The sequence below is a fragment of the Typopeltis vanoorti genome, chromosome 16 (genome assembly GCF_054136105.1).
Source record: "Typopeltis vanoorti isolate ZY-2024b chromosome 16, IOZ_Tvanoo_1.0, whole genome shotgun sequence".
Taxonomy (NCBI): Eukaryota; Metazoa; Arthropoda; class Arachnida; order Uropygi; family Thelyphonidae; genus Typopeltis; species Typopeltis vanoorti.
The window spans coordinates 33203767-33216437 of NC_143564.1; the positions used below are offsets into that span (position 1 = coordinate 33203767).

General features: G+C 35.9%; 2 protein-coding genes across 2 annotated transcripts in view; one reads left to right on the top strand and one right to left on the bottom strand.

Moving 5' to 3' along the window:
* Positions 1–12671, bottom strand: part of nwk (FCH and double SH3 domains nervous wreck) — a 493235-nt gene that overhangs the window by 55404 nt on the left and 425160 nt on the right. The window contains exon 19 of the mRNA XM_090406304.1: positions 7593–7734. Coding sequence (XP_090262430.1) covers positions 7593–7734 — 142 coding nt within the window. The remainder of the gene's footprint in view (positions 1–7592; positions 7735–12671) is intronic.
* LOC150097937 (apoptotic enhancer 1 protein-like) lies at positions 346–1269 on the top strand. Its single transcript, XM_090406533.1, has one exon. It carries the CDS (start codon positions 521–523, stop codon positions 713–715), a length of 195 nt encoding a protein of 64 aa, XP_090262659.1. The 5' UTR covers positions 346–520; the 3' UTR covers positions 716–1269.

Genomic DNA, 12671 nt, shown 5'->3' on the forward strand with positions numbered 1-12671 from the left:
ACCATGTTATAACAAGGATCAATTAGATCAGTGTAATGGGAATTTGCCTGATATTTTGGATGGAGGTTTACAGGAAAGTGAAGTTAGGACTGAAGGTGATGGAGATGCAGCACCATCAGTTGGATTACCTTCTGAAGACTCATCACCAATAGAAAATGTGAAAATCAAACTGGAAGCAGAACACACTCCATCATATCAAAGTGCAGCTTTGAGAAGAGTAAAAAAAGGTAACTTGAAAACCTCAGATTCTGTTCGAAATCCTAGAAGGATCAGCTTTGATCCACTTGCTTTACTTCTGGATGCAGCATTAGAGGTGAACTGGAACTTGTAAAAAAGAGCACAAGAGGTTCCTAATCCAAGTGCAGCAAATGATGAAGGAATAACAGCTCTTCACAATGCTATCTGTGCTGGCCATTTTGAGATAGTTACATTCCTTGTAGAGTTTGGGTGCGATGTTAATGCACAGGATAGTGACGGATGGACACCTCTCCATTGTGCTGCTTCTTGTAACAATCGTCCAATGGTCAAGTTTCTAGTGGAACGTGGGGCCTGTATCTTTGCAACTACTTTGAGTGATCATGAAACAGCAGCTGAAAAATGTGAAGAGGGAGAGGAAGGATTTGATGGATGCTCTGAATATCTGTATAGTATGCAAGAGAAGTTAGGAATTCTGAATGGTGGTGCCGTTTATGCTGTATATGACTATGAAGCATAAAATGCAGATGAGCTCAGTTTTCAAGACAGTGATATGATAGTCGTACTACGAAAGGGAGATGACCAAGAGCGAGAATGGTGGTGGTCAACGTTGGAAGATCGAGAGGGATACATTCCAAGAAACCTGCTTGGGTTATATCCACATGTTACAAGAAAGAAAGAAAGCAGTGGAGATGATAATACTGGTGATTGTGATGGAGGTGACGAAGGAGATGAAGAATGAAATTGACATTTCTACTGTAGAAGAATCCACTTAGTCTTCAGTCAAGTTAGAGACTACTTCCTAGTTGTGTAAAAGACCTGTTGAGTTGTACATAGTTTTTATTATCTGAAACAAAGACAACAGCTAGAAGCTTTGTCTAAATCAGTATATCCGTCCAGACAATCATGTTGTTAGTACGGGGGGAAAAAAGAAATGAAAAACATATAGACTTCCGTGAAGGGGAACAAATTTATTTTTATGTTAATTTTAAAATAGACTATCAGATAGTCGCTGGATTGTTATTTTTAATGAAGTGATATTTTACAGATGATTAAACATTGAATGTTTATGAATTTGACTTTGTTTATTTTAAAATTACACATTTATACATGTTTACAATGATAAAAGGCACATTGAAGTGTTGCAAAGACTGTACATTATATTGCTGCCATGATAAAAAGTGCATTGACATGTAGGAATAAGGAGGTGGTTCTGCCTCTATATAAGGTTTGTGATGTGGAAGCACCAGAGAGGGTCCAAAGACGAATGACCAAAGTGATACCAGGACTCTGGAGTGTTGGTTATGAAAAGCATTTGAGGAAATGTGAATTTGGCAGAGGTTGGTGGATAAGAGGAGATATGATAGAGACCTTCAAGTTAGTTAAGGAATTCTATCAGATTAATACAGAAGGAATTATAAAAAGAGTAGATGTTAAGATGGGAAAAGTGAGAGGCCATCCCTGAGAGGAATTTGTATAAAGATGTGGTGAAGAAGAGTGTGAAGAATAGATTTTTTTTACATGGAGAGTTGTTAGTGAGTGGAATGCATTGCCAGCATGCATTATGAATGCAGGTAGTGTAAATAACTTCAAAGTTCATTATGATAGACATGTTGCTGGTTGAGTTGGCCTCCCACGATGAGTCTGTTGACTCCATGGAGGTTACCAAAATAATAATAATAATTTCGGTGATTTTCAACTCAGCATCATCAGAGCACAACACGCTTGTACACACGACAGCGAGTAAGTGAAACAATATAATTGCAAAAGACAAAAGATCTAAAGTCCTATTTTTGGCACCCTATAACAAAAACAAAAAAAAAAAAAAAGAAAAACAGCTATGCAGGAGTTTTTCTTAGGATAACCATCTCCCAAATTTTTGACAAATTAATGCAACCATATTGTTGGGAGAATTCTTCAAAGCCATTGCTGTCTCAAAAAATAACCTTTCAGATCTATAATGACTCCTAAATAGCACGTTCCTTTTCCTCCATCTAATCCTGTGTGAAGGAGTGTCCAAAGAGTGGTCTGCCAGTCCCAACTTACCATAGTAATCGTAGCGAATATATCTTTCATGTTCTTCCAGGCGGATGTTCACTGATCTTCCTATTTGCCTATAATAGGCCAAGTTGTCACTGTCACAAGAAACTCCACACACTCCTGGGTGTGTGCTAAAGGGTGAAGTTAATCCTTAGGCGAGTGGATCAGAGTTGCCAGCTTGACATGAGGTTTGAAAGTTGTGCGAAGGCCATATTTCAACAAAACTTTGGCTATCTTTTCCGATGTACCTCTGATATAGGGAATAGAAATGGTCATGTTGTATTCTTGTGTATTAGGGGAGAGCAAAGTAATGGGCCTATGTAGCATTTTATCTATTTTGTAGGGATTGTAGTCATTGGCTAAGACCGTATGGCGCAGATATTGGAGTATCGTTAGAACAAATGGCTCTGGCTCTGTGTTTAAGTGTTTTTAAAATGCCATACTGTTGGACTGGATGATGATGTGATTATTTATGTAGGTATCTTCCTGTGTGTGTAGGATTTCTGTAAATAGAAAAAGATAGTGATCCATCTGAAAGGCATGTGACTAATGTGTCAAAAATGGTAAACAGTTATTTGATTCTTTTTCTACTGTGAAGTGGATTTTGAGGTGTTGGCTGTTTAGGTAGGTGACAAATGCATCCAAAGTGTCTTGTCCATGGACCAGATGGCAAACACATCATCTACATAGCGTAATCACACTTGTGGCTTGTATACTGAATTTTTTACAAAAGTAGAGGAGTTGTCAGTAATTGGGGGGGGGGGGGAAGAGACTTGGCTAAATGCCGGGCCAGTTTATATGTGGGACTATCTATGCTATCGACTATGGGGTGTAGGAGGATATTAGTTTTGTGGATTTTTGGTAATCCATACATACGGGGTGGTTTAACACGAATTGATTTTATTTTCCTGATGATTTCTTTGGGCCATGATGTCACTTTTTTCAGTAATTTTCGGACTTTTTTTTCTTTTGAGACATCATAGGGTCTCGATATATAATTTGATACGTGGAACTGTCACATAGGAGATCTTGCATTTTTCTGTTATACTCTTCTTGATTCATGATAACTGTTGCATTTCCTTTATTGGCTTTTGTAATAATAATATTTTTATTATTATACAACTTTTTTAGGGCAGTTATTTGCTTACATGGCATATTGCTTTTTGGAGGCTTAGCCTTGTTTAGAATACTTGCTATATCTAGTCGCACGTTATTGGCCATTGCTGGCAGAAGATCGCGTATTCCCCGTTCTACTTTCATCATGATTTCTAGTTTAGGAATTTGTTTGGGCACGACTGCAAAGTTATGTCCTAGACTGAGAGCGTTCTTGGCTTCTTCAGTGAGTGTTTCCGACAATAGGTTTAAGACCACGTGGAACTGTGGTCTTAAACCTATTGTCGGAAGACCACGTGGTCTCGTCGAAGTTGCGGTCAAGACTTCTTATGTTGGTGCTGTTGTAGGAGTTCATATTTCTTTAAATGTTTGCTTTTTACTTTTGTGAATTCTTTTTTTGCTGCAACTTCGGAGATGTGCTGTAGGACAGTCCACATTTCAGGATTTAACATGTTGATTAGTTCTTGTTGTAGAGTTGTGATAGAGCTGTTTAGCTTACTAAGCTCTAAGCAATGATTTGTTCTCGGAGAAGCACTAAACTCGCCCGTCGATTGTAACTTTTCTTTGAATTTCAGAAAAGATGGAATGATATCGTTGTCGCAGCATCATTTAAGGAAGGCTAACCTGTTCAATTTTCTGGATAATTTCAGTTTCAACTTACTGAACCATTGCGCTTTGTATACTATATCTTTGTATACATATAAACTGGCCTGGCATTTAGCCAAGTCGCTTGCCCCCCTTACTGGCAACTCCTCTACTTTTGTAAAAAATTCAATCCATTTCAAAACACTGGTTAAAAATCTAATCCTAAAAGATTCAGACATAACGGTTAGTTTCGATGTCACCTCCTTATTTACCAGTGTACCACTTATAGACACTCTTGATTTAATCAAGTCTAACTTTCCCCCCCTGATATTTTTGAATTATTTAAATTTACCATGAATGCAGGTTACTTTACATGGGGAGGAAAATTCTACAAACAGATTAATGGTACTGCTATGGGTTCCCCCCTCTCTCCCCCGTTAGCAAATTTTTACATGGAACACTTTGAAAACAAAGTACTTACCACAGCTAGATACAAGCCACAAGTGTGGTTACGCTATGTAGATGATGTGTTTGCCATCTGGCCCCATGGACAAGACACTTTGGATGCATTTGTCACCTACCTAAACAGCCAACACCCCAAAATTCACTTTACAGTAGAAAAAGAATCAAATAACTGTTTACCATTTCTTGACACATTAGTCACCTGCCTTTCAGATGGATCACCATCTTTTTCTATTTATAGAAATCCTACACACACAGGAAGATACCTACATAAACAATCACATCATCATCCAGTCCAACAGTACGGCATTTTAAAAACACTTACACACAGAGCCAGAGCCATTTGTTCTAACGATACAGCTCTGACCACAGAACTCCAATATCTGCGACATACGTTCTTAGCCAACGACTACAATCTCTACAAAATAGATAAAATGCTACATAGGCCCATTACTCTGCCCTCCCCTAATACACAAGAATACAACATGACCATTTCTATTCCCTATATCAGAGGTACATCGGAAAAGATAGCCAAAGTTTTGTTGAAACATGGCCTTCACACAATTTTCAAACCTCATGTCAAGCTGGCAACTCTGATCCACTTGCTTAAGGATAAACTTCACCCTTAACACACCCAGGAGTGTATGAAGTTCCTTGTGACTGTGACTTGGCCTATTATGGGCAAACAGGAAGATCAGTGAACATTTGCCTGGAAGAACATGAAAGATCATGAAAGAACATGAGGGCCTCCCTCGATGAGTCTAAGGACTCCCTGGAGTAGCCCGAAAATAATAATAATAATAACAATAAAGATACATTCGCTAAGTCGGTAAGTTGGGACTGGCAGACCACTCTTTGGACACTCCTTCACACAGGATTAGATGGAGGAAAAGGAACGTGCTATTTAGGAGTCATTATAGATCTGAAAGGTTATTTTTTGAGTCAACAATGGCTTTGAAGAATTCTCCCAACAATATGGTTGCATTAATTTGCCAAAAATTTGGGAGGCGGTTATCCTAAGAAAAACTGCTGCATAGCTGTTTTTTTTTTTTTTTTTTCTGTTAGAGGGAGCCAAAAATAGGACTTTAGATCTTTTGTCTTTTGCAATTATATTGTTTCACTCACTCACTGTCGCGTGTACAAGTGTGTTGTGCTCTGATGATGCTGAGTTGAAAATCAGCAAAATATAAGCATTAATAAAACATCTTTGTGAAAAAAGTGTGTGGTGTTGTTAATACCGTTAAAAATAAGTCATGAATAACCATCAACACCTAAGCTTATCTGTTAGATAGAATAAACTGAGAAGGCAAGCTGAAACAGAGAAACTACATAATTGAAGAAGCGTGTATGGGAATTAGTCAAACACTACAGGAAGAAAGCTATACCTGATTGCAATCTCAGAGTTATGATTAGTTTAAAGCAAGGTCTGCATAAAAAGAAAAGAATGCTGTGAATCTAATATCATGAGAAGAGTGATGAGGCTCAGAACACTATAAAGTGCAAGCTAGGATAACAACAGCCATAGTGAGGAAAGAAATCAGATTATAAAAAGAAGTCAGCCAAACAGGACAAAAAACGAAATCCTACAGAATTTTATCACTATACAGCAAGTTAAAGGAAGAATGACCATGGAATAATATCCTTACTGAATGAATATAGATGGTAGAAAAGTATCAGATATATAAGAAATAAGAATTAAGTATTCACTTCAGTAAAGTGCATATTCAAGGTAGCTCCATTATCTCTCTGGATGTTGGGGATAAACTGTATTAAAAAATTCTTGAATATTCTGTCAAACATAGATTTGTTTTTATACATGAATTAGATGTAATTTCTTATCTCTCCCTCTTTTTTCTCTCCCATAGCACATACACATGAGAGAAAGAGGAAGGGAAAACTGGACATCTGGTACTGAAATGGTATGATGCCATTTCTACTGAAGGACACAGAAACGGCATCATGTATAGGTTCTGTACTCTGTTAATTTAGAAAGAGGCTGGCATTTTTCTTTGATATTTTGAATGAAGGTACATCTTCAACTAGATATCCAAAACGTTTTTGATCTAATAATAAAGTTTTGATAAACAAATATCAAACTTAAGCTGAAATTTGTTTAATAAGCTTTAGGATGGTAAACACTGAAATGTCTTAATGCATCCCATTTCCCATTAGAGTACCCAATGCCTTTTCCAATACTTTAAAGTAAATTTGCTGGTTATTTTAAGAATGAAATACTAACATGTAATATAAAATAATAAATGATTTGCTATATTTTATAAGCAACTATGACATGATAAATAAATTAAATTACAAATAGGTATTGTGTGAATAATGGTTAATGTGATCTCCGATGATGAGTTTTTGACTCCATAAAGTTGCCAGAAATCTGAAATATGAAAAAAAAATTTTTTTTTCCATGAAAATTCTTTTGTTTCACTTCATCAATTTAATTATATGAATAAACTATTAAACTAGAAAACAAGTAATAGCAGTTAGAAACTCTAGTGAAAATATTTGAAAATGAAATCATTCTTTCTTCAACTTGCTACATATCAAAGAAACTCTGGGATTTTTTGGCTCTTTGAATTCATCATGCAAATGATTATTGCCATTTATCTTATGGTGCCTCCTCATTACTTCTTCATTCATTTCACACCTACCTTATTTAATCTCTTAACTACGGAGAAATTTGAACACTGCTGCTGTTAAACAGGTCTTGACTAGCACTCAAGCAGCACTGATCTGATCTACTTTCCACTCAACTCCTTATTCCATGCTATAGCTCCAAGCTATCTCCTGAGTTTTCTCTAATTACCAGCTTGGAAGTTCTATATAATCCTTTTCTCACAGAAAACTTCTTGGTCACATAATCATCTCTCGCAAACTGAAAGATTTGACATTTCGTATACAATAATATCTTCTGATGAGTGATCAAATTCAATACTCATGACCTTGCATAATCTTCACTTTTTTATTTCAATTTATCTTCATTCAGGTATATCAGAGTAATGGAATCAATGAAATCAATGTTTCTCAAGGAATTCCGACCATCAGCATAATGATCCTCTTAGAAGTAATAAGCTCTATCCAAAATAACTTAAGGAATATTTTTTTTATAATTATAAAAAAAAAAAAAATTATTTCAAAACATTTTGAAATAAATGAGCTCTGAATGTCAGTATCCTCTATGTAATTACCTTGTTTTTGCTTGAGGTCTCCTAACTGTCCTTCAATCTCAGGAGTAGGCTGAGTAAGAATTACTTGAGCTGGAGGTAGTAGCATTTCAGGCTTTGGAGGTGTGAAGGCTGGTGGTGGAACACTTTCCATTGGACTGCCATTCTAAAATCATTTTTGAAAGTACTGCAAGTTTCATTAATTTGTTAAAGATTATTAAGCTCAACTTATATTGAAAGCAAACAAATAAAAACAAAAAACTAATAGTTATTACAGTGGGTGTCTGCTATGATTAACAGACTAAAGCCAGGTCAGCGTAAACAAATTTCACAATCTGTCAGCAATAGAAACCAGTTATTTATCATTTCAAAAAAAAAATTATCCTAACTATTTCTTTTTGTTATTAGGTAGATAGCATTTTAATGAAGAATATACAACAAACATGTGCTTGACTTTTTCTTTTTTCCAGAAAATATGCATGTAAAAATAAACAACTATAAATTATACTTTAATAAAAAATATAAAAGATTAACAAAAATTTAAATAAAAGATGTATATTTTAGAACCTAGTTCAAAAGCAAAATAAGAATAATAATAATAAATAAAAATAAAATAAATAAATAAAAATTGCTATCCATATTTAGCTGGGTTAGTGAGAATTTTTGAGGGTGGGTTACTGAGTTTAATGAGAACCAGGATCAGGTTGAAAACAGTGATATTATTTGATGGACAGCAAGCATTTGCTAAAGGGAGGTCCAATTTAAGTAATTTAATTACTTATTAAAATAAGGTGACAGCTGCATTGGATGAGGAAGATGGATACACAGTAGTATGCTTAGATTTTGCAATGGCTTTTGATAGATTATCACATGAATAGTTGATAGTCAAACCACACCACATGGAGTTGGGAGATTGGCTATCTGATATCAGTAAGTTGTGTATTGGGGAGAAATTCCCCAGAAAAGGAAAGTCACTAGGGCTGTGCCTCAAGGGTCTGTCTTAGAGCCATTGCTGTTTAATCTGTTATGTTAATGATATCGAGGAAGATTTGAATGGGAATATTCAGTTGTTTACTGATGATGCAAAGTTGGGAAGAACTATGAGGAGTAGAGGAGATGTTGTGGCCTCACAAGAAGCCTTGAATAGATTGAGTAAATCAGCATAGGTATGTTAAATTTAGTTTAATCCTTTATCCAAGTGTAAGCAAACAAAGTTTGTGCCTGAAGTATCTTCAGGACTGAGGTGTTGGATCCTACTTCTTCTCAATCTATACCTTGGATCCGACATGATTTCTATTACAATGTTCTATTATGATTACTATTACAAGAAGACTTGAATAGATTGAGTAAATCAGCATAGGTATGTTAAATTTAGTTTAATCCTTTATCCAAGTGTAAGCAAACAAAGTTTGTGCCTGAAGTATCTTCAGGACTGAGGTGTTGGATCCTACTTCTTCTCAATCTATACCTTGGATCCGACATGATTACTATTATAATGTTCTATTACGATTACTATTACAAGAAGACTTGAATAGATTGAGTAAATCAGCATAGGTATGTTAAATTTAGTTTAATCCTTTATCCAAGTGTAAGCAAACAAAGTTTGCGCCTGAAGTATCTTCAGAACTGAGGTGTTGGATCCTACTTCTTCTCAATCTATACCTTGGATCCGACATGATTACTATTACGATGTTCTTAACTAGTTGATAGGTTGCAAGTTGATTTCTAATTCAAATATAAAGAAAATTTATATTTAAAGACTGCACCACTTTATATCTGAATTAGTTCAAGAATTGAAGATAAACCAACTCTCAACTACCCTTCCTTTATATGTTGTTATTATATTTACTGGCCGAGAATATTTAACTTGCTTAATTTACCCGCTTTGGTTCGAATAGTTTATGAATGGTGCAGTAAAAGAGATTCAGGCAAATTATAACTTTTGATTAACAAAAACAAACATTTAATTTTAAAATCACAAATTTTACACTTAAGATCAAATCACTAATTAAGTTATTATAACACTTCAGCCTTTCTGATAATACTGTCATACAAGCTCAGACAATGGTAAATTTGTTATCTCTATAATACAGTCTTCTCACAGTTCCTTAAGTTCCAAATACAATAAAAATTGCAGTAACACCACTTTACAAGCAAACACTTTTAAATTTACACTTCAGCTAATCTTCGCAATAGTTACTGTTAGTATAAGGAAATTCTAGAATGAAACTCGCACATTTCTCTGCAAAGGAATATTAATGGTTGGAATAATCTTACTGATAATCTTCTTTCTTCATAAACTTGCACACAAACATTTTTTATAACTGTAAACACTTTGAGCAGTATACGGCACTCATTAAAATAAATCTTCTAAGCAATAACTGAATTAATCATTGGTCACAATACACATAAACAAACGTTCTTGCTTGAAGTACTACTAATCACTCATGAATTAAGGCAACACACAATAATTCTTAACTTGAGGTTTTATATGCACAGTTTCATTCCTCCTGCATTCAATTAATTCTTTAGGCACTATAATTCTAAACACAGCTAACGGTAAACTTCAACTTCACAGCCTCTACTATTCTCTTGAAACTTCGTACTTTGCTTCAAAGTTCCGTATGTCCTTGAAAGGTCGGCGCTGAAATTAAACCTCAACTCAAGTATCGCTAGTCTATTTAATAATCTCTCAGCTGTTTTTCGCAGCTATAATTGTTATTCTACAACTTATTAGCTAACTGCTTCTCGACTAGTAGACTTAAAATAGCTGCTTGAGGGACTTGCCAACTCTCTAATATCGCACTCTGATTCTCGAATGCCCAATGCTCCGATTCCAACCCATTGCCAATCCTCTCTCTCTCTCTCTGTTTCCTCTCTATCTTTATTTTCAGCGTTCCTCCTTTATATATGCGTTCTTCCTGCCTAAATTGTTCTCGTGATTTCTTTGACTAAAACTGTTTTTAATAAGCTTTCAACATTCTCCTCATGTGGTGTTCCAAACTCGCGCTCGCTTACTTACATACGTCCCCATGACAACAAAACAAAACATAATAAAATTGAGCTATTGCATAACGTTAAACTTCTACAAATAGGAATAAATAGAGAATATTTACATTTCAATTAATGCGTAGTTAAATTATCAAATACAAGTTCGTATAATATTAATATAGTAATAAATAAAATAGCTTAATAATATTTAATACAGTCTTTTCATTATTAATACATATATCTTTGATTAAATAATTAAATATTAGAGAAAATTAAGGTAGTTATATGAATATTAATTTATAAAATAAGTTATTTACATTAAATAATGTTTACAAGTCTAGCCTTTGTGATGGAAGATCATGTTGGATTCTGAAGCAAATAATAATTACTCTAATCTCTACATAATCAGAATCCAACAGAGGCAACTCGTGGTCAAGGTGGACCAAGCTCTCATCACTCCTTGTCTTAGTATCTCCCATAATGCAAAGGACATCTCCTTGCAGACATGTATAATGCTATGCATTAAGGGAAGGGCCACTACTCAGACTGGTTTCGACCTTTATTGAGGTCTCTTCAGTGGGAGCCAGACCTAGAGGTGGTGATATTAAGGCAGAAGCCACGGAGAAGTCATATTTACCTATATGATTTGCCAAAAGGTGTCTCATCTTATGGCAATTCGTATAGGTAAATATGACTTACCATTGCTTCTGCCTTAGTATCACCACCTCTGGGTCTGGCTCCCACTGACAAGACTTCAATAAAGGTCGAAGCTCCCGCTGACGAGACCTCAATAAAGGTCGAAGCTTCCGCTGACGAGACCTCAAAAAAACAAAACCGGTGATGAATGGCAATACTGTAGCCCGTGAAGTTTTAACTGAGGCTCGGCTGTTGCTGTCACCCAGGGTGTGGGTGTCTGTGTGTGTGTGGGGGTAATGAATAGCAATGCTGTAGCCTGTGAAGTTAACTGAGGCACAGCTGTTGCTGTTACCCTTCCAGATGAGCAAATGAGCGGCTCTGCTCGGTGGTGGGGGAGCCTGCCATGGTGTAGAGTCAACCAGTTCTCAGAGTTCTTCTCAGTGGCAGGGTGAGCCTGTTGCTGAGGGAAACAGTGCTGAGTTTCTGATCCTGCGGGTCGCTCATTATTGGGTGATCTGGAGGATTTTACAAGTTTTTGGAGAGGTATCCCTGCACTTAAACAAAGGGAAACCAGTCTGGGTAGTGGCCCTTCCCTTAATGCATAGCATTATACATGTCTACAAGGAGATGTGCTTTGCATTATGGTAGATACTAAGACAGGGAGTGATGAGAACTTGGTCCACCTTTATCCTCAGTCCTGAAGATACTTCAGGTGCAAACTTTGTTTGCTTACACTTGGATAAAGGATTAAACTAAATTTATTATAGTCTAACCAAGTGGAGTAAAAAAAAAAACTTCCAACAGTATAGGTATGTGTGTGTGTGTGGGGGGGGGGATGCCAGTTCAATGTTGCAAATTGTAAGGTTTTAAAATTTGGAAAACAAAGATTGGATGTAGAATTTATTCTTGGTGGGGATATATTGTTGGAGATGGAGGAAATAAGATATATGGATGTGATGGTGGATAGAGATCTAAAATTTAGAGGACACATTGTGAAAATTGTAAGGACAATACAACGAATTCTGTCAATGATGGAGAGGACACTGATCTGTAGAAGTAAGGAGATTCTGGTTCCATTGTATAAGGTGACGCCTTGATTACGCCACGACTGTGCACAGATTTGGTCATCTAGTTTTCAAAAGGATGAATAGATATTGGAAAGGATCCAGAGATGATAAGGTATTGTAGTTTCTGGTCTCTGGTATGTTGAGTATGAGGACAGGTTGAGAAGATGCAATTTACAGTCTAGCAGACATTCATGTGATAAGGCTTAAATGCTGATAGGATATCATGTTTAATGGAGTATTGAAAGCACTAGGAAAGGATTAAAAACTAATTTTAATGCTTCCAATATTTCATATCAGTCACCGAGATATCTTCAAGGAGTTAAATTAATACTTATAACACACATGCACAAAGACAACACAATACTTAATGAAACACATGGGTGACTCTAAAGTCCTAGGGTGTAAGTTG